General features: G+C 37.7%; 1 protein-coding gene across 4 annotated transcripts in view; it reads right to left on the reverse strand.

Annotated features, from left to right (window-relative positions):
• SSBP2 (single stranded DNA binding protein 2) overlaps positions 1-23,902 on the reverse strand; it is a 248,500-nt gene extending 224,598 nt beyond the window's left edge. Inside the window, exon 1 of one of the 4 annotated variants that reach the window (XM_010949231.3) lies at positions 23,694-23,902. In XM_010949231.3, coding sequence (XP_010947533.1) covers positions 23,694-23,755 — 62 coding nt within the window. In that variant the 5' untranslated portion in view covers positions 23,756-23,902. The remainder of the gene's footprint in view (positions 1-23,693) is intronic. The other 3 variants (XM_010949228.3, XM_010949232.3, XM_010949230.3) reach the window with 3 other exon arrangements.
• Between the last annotated feature and the right edge of the window lie 2,525 nt (positions 23,903-26,427).

Below are 26,427 nucleotides of genomic sequence, written 5' to 3' on the forward strand. Positions count from 1 at the left end.
ATAAATTAGGAGCTTAAGATTTGCAGATACTAACTACTGTATATAAAACAGATAAACAATGAGTTCATATTGTATAGCACAGGGAACTAACTATACTCACTATCTTGTAGTAACTATAATGAAAAAGCATATGAAAATGAATATATATATATGTATATGTATGACTGAAACATTATGCTGTACACCAGAAATTGACACAACATTGTAAACTAACTACAGTTCAGTTGAAAAAAAAAAGACAGGTATGAAAATGGAAATCACGAGTTGTTTGTAGTAGCCCAAAGTTACAGGCAATCTAGGCGATCATCACAGAGGACCAGACAAGTAAGATGTCGTAGATGCACACGCTGAAATACCTCTAGCAATTGCAAGTTGTGAAACATTCAGAGATTCAAATGGATAGACTTTTTTGTACTAAGCACTGAAATACTTACGGGGAGAGAAAAAACCTCAGATTTGCTTTGAAATAATACAGTTTGTTGAGGTGGAGTTGTAGAAAAGTTGGAAATATTTATTAAGCAAAATTATCTATGAGTGGATAATTGTGGATGCTGAATGATAGATACATGGGGGTTTGTTATACTATTCTCTCAACGTTTGTATGTTTGAAATTTTCCATCATAAAAGGCATTTTCAGAGAGTTGAGTGAAAAAAGAAACAGATCTATAGCAGAATACCATTTATATAAATGAAAAACATATGTGCATAAAACACTGCCATTTTTTTAAAGATACACACACATCCAAAAACATTAGTCTGCATGTCTTGGGAGGCAGAGAATGAGAACTGAAATAGTGGATAAATGAGAACTATTTTAAATAAAATAAAACAAGACAGGAGCTTTGTATGTGCCAAAGCTGATAGTGTGCCATTACCTAAGAAGTTTAATTTTTTCAAAGGTCAAGAAAGAAAACTTAAGCAAATACACAGTGCTCTAGGATCACAGAGGAAGAGTAACTAAAAGTGACTCGGGAGGAGAGGGTACTCCTGCCCTGCACCCTAGACCCATCGAATCAGAATCTCTGGGACTAGACAAAGGATACTACTGTTCAATTCCCATTTCACAGAGGAGAAACTGACGGACAGTAAGTGAAACAACATTCCAAGCTCCTAAGCCAGCAAGGACAAGAGGTGGGATTCAAGCCCAGGGCCAGTAGTGCCACTCTCACTCACGTGCTACCCATGCTGCAATACTCCAACTTAACACCTGCACACGGCTCCCGGATGCAGCTCCCTGAAGTACGACTTTATCCCACAGGACCGCTGTTCTCGGCAACCACAGAAAAAATTAAATTCTTTATAGATTATACACTGCCACCAATCATCCTCATCCACTTTTTCAACAAATAACCTATTTTTTCTAATATAAATTCTCTCTTCCAGTCACACTAGTCCTTGCCTCTTTCTAGATATCCACAACACCTCCAAGACTTCAAGCACTCTCTCCAAACTGAAATACCTCACCTCTCCTCGACAGTACTTATTTTTATCCCATATATCCTACAAGGTCCAGTATTCTGAACACTTTCATAGCATCAACTGAAAGAACTGTAGCCCCACAGATACTCCAAGAAGCTTCCCTGATGACTTCAGTACACACCTTATCCTTCTTTCTTTTGCACATACTCTCTGCGCCATTCAATTAGCACCTATTACAGTAACACGTCACTTATCCAGCATCATTGGAAAGGTTAAGTGTTCATCAGAAGTGAATTTTCCAGACAACTTAAGCATTAATTTAGGAAGCAGCAAACTAGAGTGAAATTAATTTAGGAAGCAGCAAAGCAGTCATGCTGACTTCAGTTATAGACAGACCTGGGCTCAAACCTCAGTTCTGCACTTATTAGCTTTGAGTAAGTGCACTGTTTCATCATCTATAAAGTGGGGATATACTACTAACTTCACTAAGTTGTTGTAGGCATTAAAGAAGTCACATGCAAAGAATCTGGTACCACATTCTTTAAAACATGGTTATGTTACTCCAACCACTATTACGAAATAAGACAAAATCATTTTTATGGAAGAGTATATACTTTTGATGAATATTAAGATTCTTCTCAGAGGACAGTGAATGTAAATTAATCATCTCTTGATAACGCATCATCTATTCAACATTCATTCAATAAATATTTATCAGTTCAGTAAAGCTGCAGGATACAAAATCAAATATACAAAAATTATTTCTGTACACTAACAATCAACTGTTAGAGAAAATTTTTTAAAATCCCATTTATAATAGCATTAAAAGAATAAAATACTTAGGAATAAATGTAACAAGGGAAGTGAAAGCTTTGTACACTGAAAGACACTGATAAAAGAAATTAAAGACACAAATAAAGGGAAATATTCCATGCTCATGGATTGGATAAACTAATATTGTTAAAAATGTCCATATTACCCAAAGTGATCTCCACTTTTCTTCTCATTCTTTCATGGAGTTAACATTGACTAACTTGACCCAGAGCTTCCATCCCAAAACAAAAGAAGCAACAACAATACATAGCAATGATTTTCAAAGTTTTGTTAAAAGGAGTAGCACTTGTTTTTAAATAAAACATCACCTTTTACCCACTATACAAAAATACTAATACTGGAGCTTCTCTAAGGTGGCCTTATTTCATTTGTCACCTCCTTCAATTCTTTCTGGAGAAGAGTTTGAAAACATGGATTCAGAATTAAGAACACTGGGCTAGGAATCTGAAAATTCCAGTCCTAGTCCTTATGATGACTTCATAGCAAAGTAAACTTGTATAAGCCATTCCATGTCTTCAGTTTCAATCTTCTTTTTTAAAAATGGAGATAAACCTGACATGCCTACCACAGGCAACAGTAGTGTGAATCAAAAGCAGTAATGCTGAGGGGGCAACGTTGTCACCAACTAGATTGTAAACTAGAAACCACATCTTTTATCGCTTTTGTAATAAATAAATTCTGGTGCCTTGACTGATGTCCAAAACATATTGAAATATTAAGGCCCCCCCAAAAATGAATTAACTTTTACAAATGACCAAGTCAATTTACAAACTGGTAAATGTGGCATCAAATGGAATCAATACACTCATAGAAACCCTATTACATTTGAGGTCCTATGCAATGCTATAGCCAATTGCAAAGAATTAATTTGGTGCTTAATGGAAAATGAAGTTTATCTTTTAATTACTCACTGAGTTTGAGAAGCCAATGAGTTAAAAGAGTAATATACTCTCCTAGAGTTCTCAATGCTTTCAACATGTTAAACTTATTTACTTATAATAAATCACGAAATTAGGTTATATTTATCCTTAAATAGTTCATCTGAACTAGACTATCTTCAAATAGATTGGATTCCTTCTCTTAAAAAATGAAATAATTTGAAGACAGAAATTCTCAAGCAGTTAGACAATGTAAAATAGTAAATCCCCACTGAAGTAGTGAGAAATAGAGACTACACACACATACACACACGTATATATACACACACACATATGCAGTCACATTAAGATAAACAGACCTAAATTGTTTCCTATGGGGCTGCAGGTTGTAGAAACAGTGAATGGAAGTAGACAGGAATCAATGAATGAATGAATATGGATTAAAGAGTAGAAAGACCTGACATGGACCAAAGATGACACTGTGCCATCAACTGAGGAGTATTACTAACTCAACCCTCTATACTTATGGCCAAAACAAATAAACAGATAGTTACATACATAAGAGAAATACACTAAACCACAGAATTTAAAATAACTAATTCTAAACAATTGGCCCATATTATCAATCTCTCTTTTTAATCTTAAAGATAAACAGTAATAATTTTAGAAAATATAGGTGCATAAAATAAATCTTCAGATATGTGGGAGACAGAAAAATCACTAGCTTTTTTTTCAGTGGTTGGTTGATCTTTAATTGAGATGTTGTATATCTATCCTGTTACATGAAAACGCATCACAAAGAATGAGGCATCACCAAATACGTAATTCTTGTCAAATACATACTTTCTACTCTATTTTAGAACAAACCCTTTACTCTCATCACCAAAAAATGGCTACAGAACAACTATTTTTGAAATAAATTTTACATAGTCAAAAACACATCTGTAACTCTAAAAATATTCAGGATTACCTGAGTTTTATCTCTACTAAAAAGTAGGCTTCTCATTCAGAGTGACAAACTGAAATACACTCAATCTCTGGTACCAGAATTCTTATTTATATCTTATCTTTTAACTGTACATCATTGACTAGACTTTTTAAAGAAATACAATCTTCTGATAATAAAACTAGACTTTTCATAGCTCAGTCCAAATATAAGTGACTAACTTAGCTTCCTCCTAAGAGGTAAAATTTCAGCAGTTTCATTTTGGATAAGAAATGAACCAAAATGATGAACATTTTACGTTTGGTTATTTCTCACTGAAAATTTATTTAATAAGTAAACCCCCCAAAAATCACTTCCAATAAATTTTTTATTGTAGTAAAAATCACATAACATAAAATTTACCATCTTAAACATTTTTAAGTATACAAGTCAGTAGTGTTAAGTATATTCACATTGTTATGGAACAGCTCTCCAGAATTTTTCATCTGGCAAAACTGAAACTCCATCTTCATTTAAAGGCAAATGTTCGATGAAAAAAAAATGGGTTCAAATATGGATTCTATAAACACTAAAATGTATGATTTTAAGTTTCTAACTTTCGTCTCAGATTCTTTGCCTATAAAAGAGTATAATATTCACCTTATTGGGACTGCAAGATAATGAATAGAATCATTAATTTAGTATCCTTTATTCCTTAGGTCATTCAAATACATTAATAGCTTATCAAGAAATTAAACATTAACCCTCCATCTTTTTTAGATAGACATGGATTTAAAGAATAATGACTAATATTTTCATGGAGTAAAATTATTGCCCTCAAGAAGTAATCACAAATCCATGTGACTGCCAAGCCAAATGAATCTTTGGCAATATCCTAGGGAAAAGTATCTTTACTTATGCCAAGTAAGGGAGAAAGATTTCCTGGCTGCTTGAATAAGCTTCAGGCAAAATGCTTATCCATTTCAAGTGTTCCAGTAACCATTCCAGTAAGGGCCTTAAAAAATAGAAAGCCAATTACCTTATCCAAATCGAGTTCAATTAATATGATTTTTTTCAATTTCTATATCTCGACAAATCTACAGAAGAGATCACCGCCCAAGTTAAAAGAAATCCTTTTCCTCTTCCATAAGAATAATGAACCATTTATTTGTAGATTACTTAGGAGGATAATACCCAAAACTTAGCTTCTCTTCTTCCTGTTGGTTGTATATAACTTGAGGTGGTGCTAAGATAAAGACAAAAATGTAATTTCCTTGTATTGTAAAATTAACTTAAATGGAGAAACAAAAGTTCTATCTTTATCCTAATTATCATGTCAGGAGAACAAAAAGTTTTGCCTTTTTAATACGGCAATGTATTGGAGCATTAGATTTCAAGGCCTTAACATTGGCTTCAAAAGATGATCTTTGATTTGATGTTTTATGTCAAATCAAGGTTATCTATGATATCATCCACTTTTATGAAGTAGAAAACCTTAATAACAATCCTTAAAATGCTATATTGAAAGCAAAAGAACCTACTTAATCAGAATCATAATATAAATTTATTTCAGAAACTAAAATATGCAAAAATTAATAGCATATGATATTAAACCATCCAGTTCTTTAATTTTTTAAATTTTTTTTCTCAGTTTCTAAATATGAAAACTATAATTCCCTTTTTTCAAAATGAAATGGTAATCCATGATCCACAGTATGTGTAAATACTTCAACATAAACATATACTAAAAGTTACTGGCCTTTATGGAACAAAGTAATAATAATTTACCGCCTAGAATCCAACACATGCAATAAATAGTAACACCAATGCACTGTATAAACTAACTCTTAGTATCTTGTAAATAAAGCTTTTAATGTTTTAAATAAAATGGTTTTGCTTTTACATGTTCAACTTCCCATCAAAACTCTACCAAGAGTAAATGGAATCTTTCAAACTTAATTTTTTAAACTAAGCTCTGAATCATAATCTACCAGAAGAAATGATGATTTGCTTGTTTTTCCTGTTTTGTTGCTTTTTATAAGAACTTCCCTTTTTACAGATATAATAAATTGCATATGCAAATAAATAAAAGTAAAACAAGCAATCTGAATGCTGCTTTTATATGTGGCATAAAGGCTTTGCAGTCTGGTTACTCTGAGTGGTTCACATAGAAGAAATGTTGACTACAGGTGAAATTGAGTTTTGTGTAGATGCACCTATCAATAAAATAGTGCACCTTATGCTTTCTAGTAAACATTAAAAAAAAAAAAAAAGCAAATACTCCCTCTCCTCAGCTATTTTAGTAGCTTGATTCATTGCTGGTTAAGTGGTATCTTAACATTTCAGACAATTTGAAAAACACCATATTCAAGAAACATTCAACTTCTACTTTTAAAAAGTTTAAATGAATAATTTCCTCATCACTGGAAGGAAAGAGGTCTGAGAAAGTAATTCCAAATTATAACATCCTCCAACTTGGATAATTTCAAAAGATTTAAATTTCTAAAATATTGTAATAGTTTGTGAAATTTGTAGCCTTCTTTGTCAGGCAAAATAAATACGCCCAGAATCCCTCAATAATAAAGGTCTTATTAAGCTCATTTCAATGTCAATCAGCAAGGTAAAATACTATCAGTCATCCACAGGAAAAAATATCAAGGCCCAATCACCTCTGGACTCCACTGAATGGAAAATATAACTTTAACTTAGAAGTCAGTCAGATAAGAGAACTAGTCATATGGTAATCAACAAACAGAAGAGTAGAAAGGGGTCCCACGACTTTAAAACAGAAAAATAAGTCTCCCTTGGTCACAGTAGAGCATGATTGTAGGATTCTCAATCATACATCAACAGCTGGAAGAGAAGGATCAGAAATCTCCATTATAGCCACACAGGTAGAAACTCATTAGACTCAAGACTGAAGTATTCTGATAAGCTATATGTTTCACATAATGTGAATTTATTATAATCTACCTAAACTGAATTACTTAAAATCAAACAGGCTCAAGAATTATTCTTTATAGTCCTCCAACTTTGCTGACAGATCATATCTATTAGGAAATCTAAGAAATTAATAACCCTAGATTTTATTGATTCCTTTTTTCTTTCTTTCTATATAACTCACCTTGATCTAAGCAAATGTCACAACTGGACAGTATTTGCCTGTAGCAATATAATACAGGAAACTGAAAGATCTCCCATAAGCCTGTCACAGTGGATATTTTTGTCTAAATAGGGCCCTGAATACTAAGTAGTACTTATTTCAAGTATGCATTTAAAAAGATATGAAACTTGTTTTCTGCCCTGTAAAGGAAGTTCAAAAAAATTTTTAAATCATCGGTCTTGCAATTATCTGAAAAAAATCAAATGTAACTACAGAAACCATGAGAAATGTGACTGCTATATCATAAATACCTATTCATTTAAAGTAAATGCACAAAAGGATGACTTTTTCTGCTTAGAATTGAGAGTTAAGACCCTTTATTTTATTTAAAGCTACTTAAATAAACTGGTAGATGATATGGAAAAGTAACACTAACCTGTTCCTGCTTCTTTGCCTTTTACAGTTTTTTAAATATATGGATAAACAGGTCATTGTTTAATTTGTTGTATTACTTACATATTAACAATAAGAAAAAATGTGATAAAACAGACAACGTATCAAAAAATCTCTAAGTAATCTTTAATACTTTAAAGGGCTAGTAAACCTAAAGTAAGATATTTTTCATCTTGGTTTTCATTCACAGTTTGACAAAAATATCTCCCTCCCTCTACTTTACTCTAAATGACAGCAGGCTACTACAACACATACACAACTCTTATACATAATTTCAAAGTTTCTAGCCTTGCCAAGAACACAAGCAAAATAGAGACGTTTATCCATAACATAAATTCTCAGTACACGCCGTGCAGACAACTAACCAGCAAAGGAAATAGACTTAGAAAAAACTCATGAACTTATTAAGTAGACATATTTTTCTATATTTAGGAACTATTTATAAGGAAAACATTTAAAGATGGTATGCTACATTCTTAAGCCAGTACCATCATTGCCTCTCTAATCAACAACTGGTTATTTTACAACTGATATCAAGAGCACTGCCATTATTGGAAGATTTTTCAAATAAATGCTACTTTATTCAAGTTCTCAAGAGAAAAATCAAACTGACCTGCACATGCTCCTCATTGTTGATTTTAAATGAATATAAGTATGCTAAATTAATGATGAAATGATAGTACTTAAGAATTTTGCTTAGAACAGCAATGGTTGTAAACTTTAGTTAATTCATTTCATGTTGGACATTGCAATTATATTAAATATATTTTGACAAAACTTAATTTATTGTATCTATTATAACTACATAGAAAAACAATCTTAATCCTGTCAGTTACATTTCAAAGCTCTAATGAAAGTCATGAGACTTATGTAAAAAGGCAAATACACTATTAATGATGTTATATAGAACTAATTCTAACTTACACTTTAAATTTTTTAATTCAGATGTACTTTTAAATAACTAAATAATAAGGAATCAGTATTTTACAAATGACAACAAATGTTTTGTAAACTCTACTGAGAAGGCAAAAATGTTACAAATTTTTATCATGAAATATATAAAAACAGAACATCAATAATAAACCATACTTTATATGATTTCTATTATGTCCATTAGTTTTCCTCTAAGCTCAAGCTTATTCTGTTACAAATAACAAAACGTATTTATCAATCCATCTGTGCTTTTTTACGTCTGGGTAAAATGAAATTGACATTTACTTTAATATCCCAGATGACTTGTTTCCTGTTTTCAAGATGGTAGAAAGTAACTCTGATCAAGGCATTTCCCTCTTGAACCCCAAGTAGTCTCAGGATGAATTCAGAATTCTTAGCCTGGCTTTCAGAAACTAGCAGTTGCTAGCAGAGATCTGTAGCTTCCTCCACCTTCCCAGAATCAGCAGCCCCCGCCCCCAGGCCCCGCAAACACACACACACAACTAAAGCACCACTTAACTTTCTGTTTCTACAAAGGATGAGAGTCTCTCTCATACTTATATTTCTGAACACAAACCACTCCCTATGTCCAAAGCCCTGTTTACCTCTCTGGCAGGGTGTATCCCACTCAGTGTGGTAGCCCCATCGTCTTGTACAGTGCCTGGTACAGAGCAGAACCTAGAATACGTGCTTCATGAGTGAATTAAGTAAATCATTTTAAACACTTTTTTTAAACTTTTGTTTTTGGAGGAGAGATTTACTGGGAAATGGAAAATCACAATCGTCCACAAATATTATCTTTTGTTGCCTCCCTCTTTATTTAAAAGGGTACTTTTTAGTCAACTGGCATTGATGTTTCTCTTATTAAGTAATAACAAAATTTTTACATGCATGTGTGGATACAGAAAAAATCAGGAATGTTATATGGTTATTTTTATTTTCTTCATTTTATTTATCTGTATTTTTAAATTTTTTACTTTGAATATTTATTACTTACATACAACCAAGTATTTTTAAAAGTACTGTTGTGCACTGTAAACAGGAGTTTTACTCAAATATTCTCGTTTGTCCCTTCTACCAGTTTTAAAAGTAGAAAGGAAATTTAGAGATACAATGTGCTAACCAGGAGAGATTTTTTAAAAATACCTTCCCATCAAACTTTTGCTTTAAGGCTAATAGTCTACTGATTAGTAGCCACAGCAGAAAGCTATTAAGTTTTTGTTTTTTTTAACTATTCCACAGTCATTTCCCAGCCATCACTTGAAAATGTTCCCTTTATTCTAATCTCCTAAGATTTTAAAAAGCTTTTAAAACTCAGTTGACAAAGCTAGCAATGTAACCCCACCAAAGAATCTCATCTCATCCTAAAAATCATTTTAAAAAATTCACTTTCTAAGCTCGTCTAACTAAAGCTAAAACCCACTTTACCTACTGCCTTCTTTCCCTTCCATGTCCCCTAGAGAATTCTAGTATTGTCACCCTTTAGTAATAGAAAAAAAAGTGGTTCAAAGCAACTGACAAAACCTCTTTACAAGATAATAAAACCAAATAGTATTCCCCAACTAATACCCCCGGCCCCATACAAAACTACCCAAGTAGAAAATCTATATCCTCTTCCAGTTAGTCTTCTCTGTGCTTCCTTTCTCAAGTGGAGGCTGCCCACATTTGATGTCTCCACTTCTGTGCCTGTATCCAACTCCTCAACACGCTGAGTCTTAGTCTGGGTGTACTCCACTGAAGCTAGTCTCCGTAAGGTCACAGGTGATCTCTTATTCTAAACATCTACCCCCTGTCTAACGTCCTCATTCATTCTACTCTTTTTGGCATAGCAACTCAGCCCGTGTTCTCCAAAGTCCCCTCCTTGACTTCTGTGATGCCAATTCTTTACGAGTGTCCCCTCATATCCCTCTAGTGTTCCTTTTCAGTCTCAAACTTTTCAACCCATTCCTTAAATATTCCCCAAACTTCTATCTTTGATCTCTTCACACTTTCTCCCTGGACATTTCCATGAAATGACTTCACTCTCACAGCTTCAAATGATATACAAGCAAAGAAAAATGGGCAACATATATGGAGCAAAACAGGCCAAACTAATCTATGTTGTTAAAAGCCAGGTCGGGGGTGAGGGAGGGCACATGTGTGAAGTTTCTGGAGTGCTGGTAATGTTCTTTTACTTGATGTGGGTGCCTGGTTACAGTGCTGCGTTCAGTTAGTGAAAATTCACCAAGCTATACACTTATGTATGCTTCTCTCCATGAATATCATACCTCAATAAAGTTATTTTCTAAAAAGAGAGACAGAATGAGCTAAACCTGAGTTCAGATTCCAGGTCTGACAGGTGAGACTGAGCTAAACTACTTATCCTACTAAAGCCTTAGTTTCTTCATCATTAAAATGGAGATGATAATACCTACTTCACAGCACTGTAAGAATGAAATACAACGTAAGTAAGATGCCTGGCACAATGCTTGAAACACTGGCACCTTTTACTTACAAATGTTACTTCTCTCTCCCCATCCTTTCTCAATTCTGTATCTCCAGCCTAGACATCTGCCCTCCACCCCCAAACCCACCCAGCTCAAAAACCACATATCCAATTTCCTTCCAAAGATCTCCATCTATAGGTCTGAAAAGCATCTCAAACTGAACTCATCAGCTTCCTCCTTACTTAACCTATCTGTTCTTTCTCCTGTAGTCCCTTGGAGTCTGACTAAAACTTCTATTCACAATTACAGCCATCTTAAAAACCTGACTTCTTCCACATTTAAGCTACCAAGTCCTATGTATTCTACATCCTAAGACAGCCACCGGACTGCCAGTAGTGTAAGAAAATGGTGCATTATTACAGCATCTTACTTATTACAATAGCTTCTTAACATATCTTCTCCCCCTTTACTCCGCCTGCCATATTACTTCGAAATGATTCTTCTAAAATGCACTTCAGACGACATCACTTTTCTGCTTAAAACTGCTTATCTCCCAGTTCAAGATCAGTTTTGTTCATGAAATAGTTCCTGTTTCACTTGCCAGACTTATCCCTGACAGCATATCCGGTCATACCAACTCTCTTGCAGTTCACCAAACATACCATATTCTTTAACACCTCTGTGTTTCTGTACATGTTTCTCTCTCTCCCTAAAATACTCTTTACTTGCTCCCGCCCAATGCAGTCAATGCTTATTTATCATTTAATAAACATCCTCTTAGAAATATGTTGAGTGTATTGTAACCTTGGGCTGGATTCAGGGCCCTTTTTCAGAATTCCCACGGCACCTTGTGCATACCCATCCCGGTGTCTGTCGCCCACACTAGTAAGCGCGGACCGTGAGCCTTTTCTGAACAGTAAGCTCCTGGTGGGCAGAGACTACGTTACTCAGCTCTGACTGAAGAGGGCTCAACAGAGGCTGACACGTAGGAGACAGCGTTTCTTAAATGAATAAAGGAATAGGAGACAGCAGAAAATGGAAGGAGTATTATCTCCACCTCATAAAATGTATACAATTGTTTTATCATAAAATAGTTAAACGGGTCTTAAAAACTCATTTTAAGCAGTGTTTTGACAAAATCCAACTTTTTTTTTAAAGAGCTCTATTTTCTCAGACCATTCTATACAAAGAACTGAATAAAGACTTGTTTCAAATGTAAAAAGAATGGAAACTTGGACATTGTCCTGTGTACTCTCCACTGGCCCTGCCTTTCTGCCCTGCTGTGACCTGGGAGGCTGATCTCTACAGAGTATGTCATCTCAGCTCCTTTGCCCTGTGACTTCCAGTTGGGATCTACAGAAAGGAGACCTCAACTGATCAGAGGGCAGGAGAAGAAAGAAGATCCCCTCCCTGCAAGGCCTCCAGCTTCTGTTTACAGTAGGTCTGACCGTAGCTGTGGTCCTCATCATAAAACCACAGCTCCAGGAGGGCAGCCTTTCTGCAATGACCACAGTGTTTGCCAGATTCTGGTAACTGCTCTCTCCCTTTTCCCCTTCAGACCTAAGAAGGGTAAAGCTTCCCTTGTTCCTAATTCCTGGGTGTTCCTCCATCCCTAGCTGGTTTTGATCCTGCATACACTTTCATTAAACTTTCTTCAATTATCCTTTTAAGGGAGCCATCCTGCTGTGGATCTGACTAATACAAACACAGAAACATTTCACCAACTAGCAGCATTTTTGCCAATGATGGCTATATTATGGGTTCTCTTGTTAATGATATCCCCATCTCACAGAAAACCATCAACAGTCTCTAATGTTTTAGTAAAACTTGCCTATACACTAATCTTTCTGGCTCTAAATTTATAAGCCCAATTCATTTGCAAAATTGACCCAGTACCAATTTGAATTAAAAATGAATTAATAAGTCATTTCACAAGATGAACTCCTACCTGAAAACTATTCCCAGTATATACATACACATGTTTATGTGTGCAAATGTGTGTATTTTATGTAAATATAATGTATCTTATAGTAAGAAATCTCACTCAAGTTTTTTCATTACAGTATTTCTAAATGAAGGAGTAACAATATCATTCCCTCAGTTTAATTCGAGGTTAAAAAAAATGCTTTAATAGCTTCCTGATAATAGCTATTGCTTAAATGCACTGATAAAGTGTAATCATCATATAATGTTAATCCAATTATACAATTATAAATGACAAATAGTACATGACGCTGTGAAGTAATGAAACAAAGGAATTGTTTCTATTTTTTCTAATAGTACTACAGAAATGACTATGTAATAGATTCAGTATGGTTGTACTACTCCTTTTGGACCACATGGAACTTTTCAGATGCACTAGTCCAAAACCAAACAAAAAAACCAACAGGCCATATGCTAGCTGGGAGAGATGGGTAGAGAAGACTCGTAATTAGAGAAAGGTTTTTTTCCTACATGTTACCTACTCTTCTTCTATTTATTTCTGCTTCTAAAATTTACCAAATAAAGTAACTTACACCAGATTACTTTGCTTCTAGATACAGAAAGAAGAATGGAGAAACAGCTTGACCCGAAATTACAACCTGAGCTCTTAACTGGCATCTTCCTCTCCGACAAGCATTACATTAAAACTGTTACATCTCAGATACCAGCTAAAGAATTTGCAGCTATTGGTGGGGTGTTTTGGGTAGCCATAGTTCTCCCACCTTTTCACCAGCTGTAAAATGTTTTCCTTCACCTTTTTCCTTAAACTCTCTCTTCTCTAGTGCATCTCAACAACTAAAAATGGTAGACACATGTGAAGAGAATTACCCAAGCAGCAAGCAGTCCCCACCCACTCACCACCCTGGCAACTTCCACTATTTTTTTCCCACATTAAGCAGTGAAACACACTGAGGCAAAATGTTTAAAATGGGAAGTGGAGTCACAAACTTGGGTTTGAATATGGACTATGCAATTTACTATGTGGCCTTGGACGAGGTATATTACCAGAGACTCAGTTCCCTGCTATGTAAAATGGGGCTTATATCCCTTTATGAAGTTGCTAGAGGGATTAAGCAAGAAAAAAAATTGTATAATTACACTTATACAAGGTATCTAGAATAGCCAAATTCATTGTGACAGAAAACAGAATGGCAGTTGCCAGGGCTTGGGGGGAGAGGGAGGGGAAATGGGCAGTTATTATTGAATGGATGTAGTGTTTCAGTTTGGGAAGATGAAAAAGCTCCAGAGCAAATCGTGGTGAAGGCTGTACAATCATGTGAATGTACTTAATGCCACTGAAATGTACAATTAAAAATGGTTAAAATGGTAAATTTTATGTTATATATAATTTACCACCATAAAAACAAAAACAAGAAAAGAATGTTCTATCAATAACCCGTATCAAAAGACTTTCTCCCCCTTATTGGAGAGAGGCACAAAAGGAAAAAATCACTATCCCAACACTCCAAATTGACTGGCAAAGGAATAGAGAAGAGTTCATCAACCAAAATTAGCCTAAATCTTGCAGATTAGAAATCCAAACTACTCCAAGTCCCAACCAACAAATTTATGTAATAAAAGTACATGGAGTTCAAACAAAAATCAAATTTTACTTATGATGTAGCATTTTCAGAGTTAAGTACATACAGGATTGTGTATAACACACTATAATGATATTTTTCACTTAAAGTATTGACATAAACTTTTAGCTATCATCTAATCCATGATCTCTGTTGAATCAAATCCATACCTAAGCCTTCTTAAAACATATAAGAATCTCTCATTTTAAGAGAGGCAGCTGTAAGGGGGTTGCCTATAGCTCAGTGGTAGAGCACATGTTAAGCATGCACGACATCCTGGGTTCAATGCCCAGGACCTCCATTTTTTAAAAATTTAAATTAAAAAAAATAAATAAATAAAAGAGGCAGCTGTAGTATAATGAAAGAAATAGTGACCTCAGAACTAAAAAAAATATGACTAAGCTCTGCTCCATGTTATCTGTATTACCCTGGCTGGGTAAGTCAATTACCATGTATAAATCTCTATAGTCAATGAGAATTATCTCCTATCTTACAGAATTATTGAGAAATTTAAATAAAGCACATTGAAATACCTTAAAACTGTAGTGTATAATTCCATTTGTTATTAAATTTGCTGAAACGCAAATTAAGATTATCCTATCAAAAATTCATATTAAAATTATACACATATTTCATAGTAATAGAACTAGGTAATCTCCTGTAGTCCTGATAGCCACACTAAAGACTACTAAACACCTATATGATAGAAAACTCTTCTTTAGAAATTACATATTAACCCTGATATGAAATATTAGAAATGCTGGGGAGAAAATAAGCTAGATGTAGTGATATCCTGTCATGATATATTTATAACAGGTCCTACATTCACTTATTCCACAAATATCTAATCAGAATTCTAAGCACTGTGCTAAGCAGTGGGAATACACTGGTGAATACAACACCATGGTTATTCAGGGAACTTCCAATCTAACTGGGAGATGAGACATTAAAGAAAAATCACACAAATAGTTCATAAATTTGTGACAGATGTGAAAAAGGAAAAGTAGAGGTTGTTATGATGCATAGGGTAAAGGGGTCCAATCCAATCTGGGAATTTTATGAGAAATAATTAGGTCAGTTGTACCAACCTTTGTCAACCCCAAAGGCTCTAAGTGTTCAATAAATCTTAGCTATTTCCATCATCAACATTACTGTAAGAGCCATTCCACTGTCCTCATTAGGAACAACCATATCCCTGGGGTTTGGAAGATAAGAGATAGGCAATCTTATTATTTAGGAAAACCCAGGTACACTAGACCCACGACGCAACTCCTCAATAAAAACCAAAACCAGGCTCCAAGAAGCATAGCTTCTCATCCCAATTTTGACGCATATTTTACACATTCTTGAGCAATTATGCTGAGGCTGAGAGGTTACCACAATGGTAGTTTAAATCTGTCTAAAATACTCTAACCCTAAATCTTCTCATGACTGATATTCTTTCAGTATTACTCTGGTTTCTGCTCAAATGTCTTCCCTAACTACCCAATCTAATGTAGCCTCCCAGTCACTCCCCATATTACATCACCCTACTCTATTACTTTTCTAGTACTTATGACTATCTGAAATTGCCTACTACATTTACTTGTTTATTATAGGTTTCTCCTTCCAATTTGAAAGGAAGTTCCAACATTGTAAATCAACTATACTTCAATTAAAAAAAAAAAAAAAAAAAGGAAGGAAGGAAGGGAGGAAGGAAGTTAGTTCCACGGAGGCAGGGACCTATTTTATTTTCTCCATATCCTCAAGATACATCTTTCTTGCCAAAGACCCCTGTCTTCTTTAGGTAGTCCAGGTACAAGGGAGAATGTTTCCAGCCCAGGGGATGACTGATTTAAGCCAATTATGGTAATCCCATTACCCCTGCCAGTAACTGGTTTAGGGGAGGGAATTTTACAGTTCTCTTCAATAAGGCATAAGAAGATATCTGCTAAGCTTCAAGAAAAGGTTTTCCCCCCTGATTAATGAGACAGGAAGGAAAAACCTTGCCCTTCTTCCTGCCTTCACACTTGGTTGTATGAGGAAGTGGCACTGGGAACCTGATGCAGGGATGCTGCATTCCTGACAGGGAAACCATGAGGATGGATCAGAGAAGGTGATCTCTTGATGTTCTTGATTCCCTGAATCAACTCTGACACTCCCTCTCCCAGACATCCTGTTATGTGAGATTTATTTTTAAACCCTGATCAATTAAGCCATTTTCTATCTCCTGTTTTGATACTTGCAGCCAAAAGCATGATAAACTCTTAAGCCTCTGTTTCTTCTGTAACATTAACAGAAAATAGTACCTACAGTCTAGCAGATTCTTGAGAGGATTAAATGAGACAATGCCAGTAAAATGCCAAACATAAACAAAATACTCAAATGACAGCATTGCTGTTATTGTTATTAAACATTATACTTCCTATGACAAAACTCCACAAGCTCTTTATGTGGTATTTCAGATTTTGTCATTTTACAGAAAACATTTTAATCCCGTTTAAATAGTTATTTTTAATAGAATAATTCATTTACCTAGCTCTCTCCCAACACTAAAGTAGCTTTTGTTTTTTTCCTCAGGTATGTAAATAAAATAAGAATCAAGGCAAATATCAGATCACTAAATAATCATATTAATTTCAGGCAAGAGACTGTTTTTGGCATCATCTCCTCCCTTAACTTACATAGACAGAGCCACATATAAATTTTCATCTACTATTCTTACCCTCCCAAATATTTCATCAGTATCTTAATATGGCTTGGGTTATACTAATTAAAAATTAAAATATTACCAATGAAAACTATTATTTCTTCTTTAAAAGAATTACAAAAATTCTTTTAAAAAGAAAATAAAATAAAGTGTTGCACTTCAGTTTCTACAATTTTTTTCTGTGCTCCACTACTTATTTGATATGCCATGAAGCAAAATTAATACAGAAGATCAAAAATAAGAGATTGCCAGGTCACTGGTTCAAGCTCACTCCAGCTGAACTGTGATTTAAAATGCTATGATGGCTCATTACTGTTGGAAAGCTGTTTGGAGTCCTACATGAAATAGAATCATCAAAATTCTTAAAGTGAAATATGAGGGTAGTTTTGTCATTATTAAAGAAGTGACACCAACTGAAGTATCTCTTTTAAAGATGAATAAAGAACAAATATTAATTCCTTCACTGCAGTGGAAATTCCCAGGCTCTTCTAAGCCCAGATAAAGTTTTGGTTCTGTCAGTATTACAAAAACATTATTAGGTCCTCTTTTCAAAACTCTTTAATTATTAACCTACTCTGACAAAAGTTACCAGTTACCCATTATGACCAACCATAAGTTTGAGCAACCCGTAGGGCTCCTAAGAGGTACCTGGAAAAACTCCATTCTTCCTTGGGTGGACCATTTTTCTGCCTGTTTTTCAACATCCTCACAAAGTGAATAAGATATATAGCTCAGGGACAAACAGCCTCTACTATTTCTCTTACACTACTGAAGTAAGTAGGATATAAATCTTGGTGGACCACCCTTCGTATCTCTTTATAGTATACATGGGGTTTTGGCATAGCAGTCAAATAACTCTTACAGCCCTAGTCATGTTAAGTTATACACATATGTTAACAAAACCTTGTATTAAGAGATGTTGCAAATAAAAAAATATATAAAATCTGATAAGCAAAGTTTAAAATCTAAATATAACCACTTATTTTTTATTCCAAACTATTTTCAGATTTTAACAAATATATCTTATTCTATTGCTCCAATGCTATTTTAAGGCCTTCCTTTGAGAAACAAGTTATTAATAAAATGAATATTTTAGTATGTTACAGAGACTCACGTTACTAACCAATGTCGCTAGTATGCAAATATTTTGTATCATTTCCATACCAATGTCAAAGCAACAATGTACACACAACAGTATATTTCCAAGTATTCCAAAATAAAATCATAATTATCTTCAATACATATTTTCAATTATACATTCCATGTCTTTTAAATCCAGCCCATTAATCCTCAATCCTACGTCCCAACATTAACGTTAACAGTTGTGATCTCTATGGAAGAAGGAAGATTCTAAATTCAAAATGTTTTTTCCCACAAATTTACTTCTAACTCTAAACTATTGGTGTGAAGTAGTAATAAACAACAACCCAAATATTGCAACCTTTGCCCACGGTGTTTCAATTTTAGAACAAAGTAATTCTACTTTCAAGTAGTAATTGAAGATGTTGGACACACTTAGTCCACTACTGCAAAGCAACTAAAATTTAATGTTCTTCATCCTGAATTGGTTTTATATAGTAAACTAGCCCTAAATCATGGGAATAAAGCTTTCATTGTTTTTCCTTCACAGCCCTGAAAGATACATTTCAATATTAATACTATTTCTAAGAGTCAAAATAAATCTTTAGATAAACAATACTAAAATTTAACTCTCAACATCTTACATATTTTTTCTTTTTGTTCCTTCCAAAAAAAAAAAATCAGTTTTTGGATACTTCTCCTAAAATAATGAAAAAGGGATCAATCAAAAGAAAAACTCTCACAGCTAAGATGACTTTTAGATAGAAGTATTTTGGAGGAAACATCCTGGGAATTGAGGAGAGTCAATTTAATACCTTATAGAAAATATCATTCCCATAAAGGTATTCCTTCATTAGTTTCAGAAATCTTGAATTGTGTTCACTGCATTAACTGCTTGTCAATCAAGTTTCTGAAGAGAGTTGTATTACTTCACTTGTCCTACCTTTATTTCCTTCAGAAAGGAAGGAAGAAGGAAAGTTTATCATTTTTGAGGGGTGTGATAGTAATTTTTTTAAAAGGCGAGAAATAAGGTGATGCTAGTAGATACCAATCCCTACAAACTCTTTTACATGGAGTACTTAAATGATTGTTAGATTTTAACCACTTAAAAACAAATACATGGTGTTTTTAAAAATTAAAAACCAAAGTTACTTTTCAGAGCCCCAGGTTAGATGCACAGTTAGGTATCTGTGGTTTCTGAGTTTACTTAATGTCACAGTTTACTCTGCATTATCTTATGTTCAGTGTTGCTTTACAGCAGATTCACCTTTCTGTGCTATTATGTAATTTTAAAGATGAAATTAATTTAATCAAAAGGTAGCAACACAACTCATCAATTTGCAGGTGCCAGTTATTCTTTCTGTGGCACTGTGGCATACAGAGTAGCTTCAAGTTTGGCAACATTTCATATAGAAATTGTTCACAACTACACTAATTTTAAAACTTAAGTGATCAAACAAAATTTCTGGAATAAAAAATCTCAAGAAACAAGGATTCGTCATTATTTGAGACTTCCAACTTTCACTCCTAAAGTTTCTATGTCTTCCCCACACACGTATCTGCAGCCTGTCAAAATGGAGGGTATGAGCACAGGGTGCAACAATAGTTAAGACTGCATAACTGAGCAAATCTTTAATAAGTCTGATTATGTTATACTGTTCCCTAAATCTGTAGCATTCTACCCAAAATCAGGAAGGCAATCTAGGATACAGAAAAATGTATCTTTCAGCTTCAACTACAGGTTTTAAGTAGAGAAATCTTTGTTAGAAATCCAGTTGGCAGTATATCCCCTGGGCAAGTTACTTAACTAGTTCGAGCTTTCTTTTTCCTTTAACGGAGGAAAAAAATCACTGTCTTGCAGAATTGTTGGGAGAATCAGAGAAAATATAAATAAAGCACTGAACACAGTGACTGGCACACAGAATGACAAATAAGGCTTTTTGGCTTATTGTTATGTTGTTATTAGCTATTTTTGAAATACACCTAGGGTAGAGAAAATGGAACTCAAACTTTCAAAGTCCTTACTTTGGGAAGTCATTGAAAAAAATTATTTTCACATTGAAAAAATGTCCTTGAGTCTAACATCTACATTTATTCAACAGTATTTATTTGGTGCTTTTGACATCTGAAGGCACTATTCTTAATGTCAAGGGATACCTTGGAGCAGAAATTAAAAGTATTATCCCTTGCCCTCAAGAAACTTACATTTTAGAGAAAACTAAACATTAAACAAACAATTCCATAGTTACTTAATTGCAACTGGGATCAGTATTATAAAGAAAGCCTGCTAAAGGGGGAAATGACCTAACAGGATCAGCATTTAAATTTCTACACAAACATCCCTCCTCCCTCCAAGGGTTTTCAATCACTCTATAATTAAACCTAATCCAAATCTTTGTATAGACTTGATCTGTCTTTTAAAACAACAAAATCAGTAATTAACTTAACTCCAGCCATTTTTATGTTCAGAACTGTAGAGTGAAAAATAGAGAAACTGTAAAAGCTACAAGTTAATTTCAAGTATTCCATATAGTGACTTCTTAACGAAAAGGAAAGCAAAGATATAGGTAAGGGTCTGTCTGCTATACACTATGAACTCATTAGAAAACATATTTCTTGATAGATTATAAAACTAATATTTTTATTTTATGTGCATGCCATTATTTTTAATGATTCATTTTTCAGAATGTTTTTATTAAAGTTAAATATTTATATATTTACTACTGTGACTTAAGGCCAGTACAAATCTAATTTTCTTACTAAAAGAGCATTCTTCTTCACTCAGGTACCTTTTAAAATCTGCCACCTTAAAAAAAGATCTTTTTTTAAATCTGGTGACATCCATGTTAAAGACAACTTCAACATTTCTATCTTCAGAAGTTAGTAGACTGTTGTAGAATGGTAACATTTAAATCCCAAGTATGCATAAAGGGAAAAAATGAGCGATCAGATCAACTCTCCCACAAAAATGAAACTAAGTTTATTCCATAAAACAGAATCTACATCAGTGTTTGTCTTAGATTCAAACAACATTCACCTAGAAATTAATGCAACAACAATTAGCCCAGAACAGCCATTGTCGCCTCTTCACCTATATTTAGTTCATAAGGCAAGCCAGTCCAGGATTCCTGCTGCCAGTTATAATGAATGGAAGAAATATATTTAAATCAAATAGCACCATCTAGCAGAATCCTCACTACTTTGCTCATAAGAGTAGCTGTATTCAGTTTGGTAGATCTGACAGCAAAAGTGGCAATTATTTGTTTTCATGACAGAATCATAGAATTAAAGCTAAGAAGGACTACAGACACACCAGCTTCAACTTCCTCATTATTGTATCAGATACTAAAAAAAAAAAAAAGAATTACAAAGTTATCAGAATATAAATTCAGCCATTCCTGGAAGTCCAAGTAAAATCCATAATTACTTTGATTCTCAAAGTCAGCCACCCCCGAAATAAGTAAGATTACGTCTCAATATACATTTCAATTCCTCCACTCCTCAAAAATATGAAATCCAAATACCCTGTAATCATTAAAACATCTCCCCTAAATGTCTTCACTTTCTCACATATATTACAACCAAATGATTAATGCACACAAATTAGGCTATTTCAAAACTCCAATTCCAGTAACTGCTGTTTCTTAACCGGGTTATCAAGCTAAGTCTTTTATATATTCCTTGTCACAACAACAAGATCCTGAATATAGCTCCTCAGAAAATACCTTTGGAGAAAAAAAAAATCTCCGTTAATTTTCTTGTTTTGTTTTGTTTTGCTACATCAAGGCCTGCCACCCCTAAACCCTATGGGAATTGTGTGCGTTGCTGCCAACACGAAGATTAGGAAATGTTCCATCCCTAGGGCACAAGAAAGTTTCAGGAGAAGACTACTAACCGCCTAAAGCAAGGAGAGAAACTCGGTAGTCTGCACATTCGGTTTTTATTTACGCAGCTATTTCCGAGCGCAAGGTAACCAAAGTAGCTTTTGAGAGATGCTCTCAGACTTTTCCCCAATGTGAACCCCTCGGAAAGACAGCGCGTCCAGTGACAGGGATACGCCTCACCCTGAGAGTGGAGGCGGTTGCTGGGGATCACTGTTAGATCCGCAGCACAGAAAAAGGGGGTTCTTCCTCAGTAGTCACAGTCACTATTCGCTCTCATTTTTAGTAACAACCAAATCACCGTTACAAGTACATAAGAATAGCAGCAAACAGCCCTGCGTCGCAGCGTGCCGTGACGGTGGCATCCCGGGCCGGGAGGGGCTCTTTTCTCGCCAGCCTCCTCTGGGCTTCCACCGAAGTTAACACCTGTATCTCCTCCCCACCCCGACCAAACAACTGCTCCCCACCTCCACACTTCTCCTCTTCCCCAAGTCCCCGTTCGGACCACTGCCCCCTCCCCTCTGCAGACAGCCCTCCTGGTGTCGGTCGCCGCGGCTCCCACGTCTACCCCTCCGCGAGCCCCGAGACCCCCGCCCCGCCCCGCCCGCCGCCGGGGCCGCCGCGGCCCCGCGACGTTTTGGAGGCTGCAAGTCTCCAAAAAAAGTTATCCAGCCGCCGCGGAGCTGGGTCGCCTGCAAGCGGCAGAAAAGCCAGTCTGCCCTAGCAGATCCCGCTCCTCGCCAGCATACTTTTCCTCCCCGGGAACTCGGTCCTTCTCAGACTCCCAAACTTCAGCGGCGCCCCTGCGCCCCCAAACGCTGCTTCGCGAGGTGCCGGAGGCTGCAAACGCCGCGTCCCTCCGCCGGCCGGGAAAAGCCCGGACGCCCACCCGGCCCACGCCCTCCGCGCCCCGCGCGCGTCTCCGCGCCCCGCGGGGCCCCGCTCTGCCGCTCCGCGCCCGGCTTCCGCCCGCCGCGCGCCCGGCACCGCCGCCCTCGCCTCGGCGCACCCGGCCCCGAGCCCCGGAGCCCGAGCCCCCGCCGCCCGCCCCGACCCCAGCCCGCCCCGCCAAACACCCACATTCCCTCTGCCTACCCTCCTCCACGCAGCTGCCCGCTTTCGTCCCCCGCGACCCCCGGCGGCTCTCCGGTCCCCGCAGCCCCGGACCCCAGCTCTAAAGTTACTTTGTGAGGAGATGAACCCGCGGGTTATTTCCCTCAATCACCCAAACAAGTTTCCATCCTCGCCACCAGCACCGCCGCCGCCCCCCGATACACTCACTCCCCCACGCCGGCAGCCCCCCACGGCTGCCCGCCCCATGCAAGCACCTACTGGGAAACAGCCGCTCCCAGCACCGCATGCCCCCACCTCGCGGACCCCTCCTCCTGCCAGCCCACCCCTGGCTCTCCCCGGGCGGAGTGTCTGGGTGTCTCCGAGAGAGTGTGCGAGTGCGTGCGTGTGTGTGCGCGCGTGTGAAGGCGGAGGTGGGTGAGAAGCGGAGACACTTACTTCTCCCGGGCCTGGCTGTCGGACGGGACGGCGCTGCTGTTACTCTTGCCTTTGCCGTACATGCTTGTGCCGAGAGCAGCTCCCACTGTCACGCACCTGTCAACCCATCACAGCCTCCCCGGGAACAGCCCCGTCCCCATGGCGACCCACGCAGCCACCCCCACTATTGGCCGCCCCACGCCAAAGCTCCGCCCCCTTCGCCCGGGCAACCCACGAGACTGACAGGCCTCCCCCTCCCTCCGGCCTGCCGAAGCGCGCGGCGGCGGCGGCGGCTACAGCCTAAGCGGCAGTCTCCTCCCTCCTTCCCTCCCTCCCGGGTTCCCTCCCTCCTTCCCTCCTCGCTCTCCTCCCTCCACCCGCTCTCCTTCCCCCCTCCCCCCTCCGAACCCCGGCGCAAGGGGGGAATTAGAAACTGCTCTAGAAGGATTTTAAACAACTGGCTGTTCTCTCCGTCGCCGCCCCTCCCCCCGCGCCGCCCGCGCTCGGCTCCTCACTGGAGAGAAGGAGCCGGGAGGAGGGGAAAGTGCGGCCTGGAGTCTCTGGCAGGAGCCGGCGGAGCTGGAGCCGTGGCGGCCCCAGACTTTGGGGCGCCCGCCGAGTACACAGACAGACCTACGGCCCCAGCCGCCCTGGGGACCCCCCCCCAGCCTTGTCTGCCGCTCCTCTCCTGTCTGTGACCCCCACGCCGGTACCCAGGATTGATCTCTGCGGCCCTCGGCCCTACTCCCTGTAGTGTCGCCCCCACCCTGCTCCCAGAGGGCCGGCTGGCGAGGGACACGCACGCTATTCCCTCTACCTTCTGGCTGAGCGACTGGGAGCGACTCGCTTTCCCTCCCGCCGAGGGACTACGCCTCTGGCCCTTGGCGCCGTTGGGGTGGCGTCGCCTGGCCCCCGGGGCCGCGCCCTGCATCCCAGGAGAGCATTCTGCCTCGGGCCTGCCTCCTCGTTTTAGAGATGGTGTCCCTCCCAAAGATGACCTGGTGACTCCTGGGGCCTCAGTGGCCCCCTACCTTGTCCCCTCTAAGACCGGAATCGCGCAGCGTTGACCACGCACCGGCTTCCCTGCGAGGTCTGCTGTAGAAAAGGGCCTCAGGTATCCCCACCTGGCCTGCTTCTCCAGCCTTGGCCGTTGGTGCCTACTCATCCTGACCTTTGGAATGCAAAGGGCCTTTAATAGGCCTTTAAAGACATCCCAGTCCTTGTCCATCAGAATATGCCTCAGCTGCGCTCCAAGGTGTGCAAAGCTGTGCCAGAGCTGAAAGTCTGCCTGAGAGTATTCCTGGATCCAATCCCCTAATCCCATTTCAGTAAATGAGCATAAGTTTCTAAAATACACACAACCTGGTTCCCAGTACAACTCCATCCTTTACTTTGTGGAGATTCTTGGATGTAAAATAAGACAGTGCAAATTGGGGTTAAAAAGAAGAGATGGGCATCAAATAGGGAGTGACGGAAAGAGGGGTGCAGGTGAGGGGTCGGATGGGGAAAACATCAGGAAAGGATGAACGAACAGGGATCAGCTGTGGGAGGGGAGACCAAATAGGATTCAAATGGGGAAAGATACCTTTCTATTCCTCACATACAGCTTTAAGCTTTTAGTAGTAGGATCATAAAAATGTATATGGGGATACAGAGATGGAATGGAAAGAAATGGCTTATATGGGCATTGACAGCAAGTGATAGGAATAAAACATCAACAGAAGGTTAAGGAAGGGCGCTTAGTAAAAATGGGAGAAAGAATCAGAAAAGATGCTGGTAACCAAACATAAATCAAAACCTGGGGGAAAAGAGGAAGGACCTGCTATGCTGGTGTTAAGGAAAATGAAAAAAAAATTGGAAAAGGTCAAGTGCAAAAAGATAAGTAAGAAGAATAAACAAGCAGGATTAAATGAAGTAGCCATAGAATGTGACAGCAAAAGAAGATGACAAAAACAGTAGAGGATTGACATACAAAAAAAAATATAAGAAAGTAAGTGTGCTTTTATTAAAAGTACAAAAATTCAGCTGATAGAAGTGAAGATAAAGAAAGTGAAAAAAGTCACATTGGCTAAAGTTGATTAATTTATAAGAGAAGTAACTTGCCATTTCTTACTCAAAATTCTCTTCTCTGTTTATAATGACCTGCAGTGATTTGGTGGTGGGGACGTGGCATTCATGGGCTCTGAGGAACTGGAAGGAGTAATAACCTCTCTTGATGAAGTTTTGTTCAAAATGCTCAAGTGTATGTAAGGCTGCCACTGTTTACAGACTCTACCTTCAACATTAGCATTATGTAATTTGTTGTTCAATTATCTACTTCCATTGGCTTTAACTCAGACAATTATTAGCATCTCAAGGCTCGGTCACCCATAGAGCATTCCCTATAAGGTGCTGCTTAGAGAATGCTGTCAAGGAGGGAGCTCTGGCAGCTGCCGCCCACACCTGAAATAAGGTAAGGTTTCCATTTAAAACCAAGAGTGGGCTTTGTACTATTATCTAACAACAACAACAAAAAAGATATCTTTGCACTGGAGTTGGGATTCTCCCTGATTCTCAGTCATGATACATTAGAATTGCCTTAAGAGAATTTTTAATTTTTTTTGTTTGGGTTTGTTAGTTTGTTTTTCAATACAAGTTCTGGAAACGCCACCCCAGACTAAGTCAGAAACCTGGGGAATTGACCCAGGCATCTCGTCAGTATTGTTTGTAAGCCCCAAGTGATTCTTGTAAGTAATCAGGGCTATTTAACTGTGCT

This window comes from Camelus bactrianus, chromosome 3, assembly GCF_048773025.1.
Source record: "Camelus bactrianus isolate YW-2024 breed Bactrian camel chromosome 3, ASM4877302v1, whole genome shotgun sequence".
NCBI lineage: Eukaryota > Metazoa > Chordata > Mammalia > Artiodactyla > Camelidae > Camelus > Camelus bactrianus.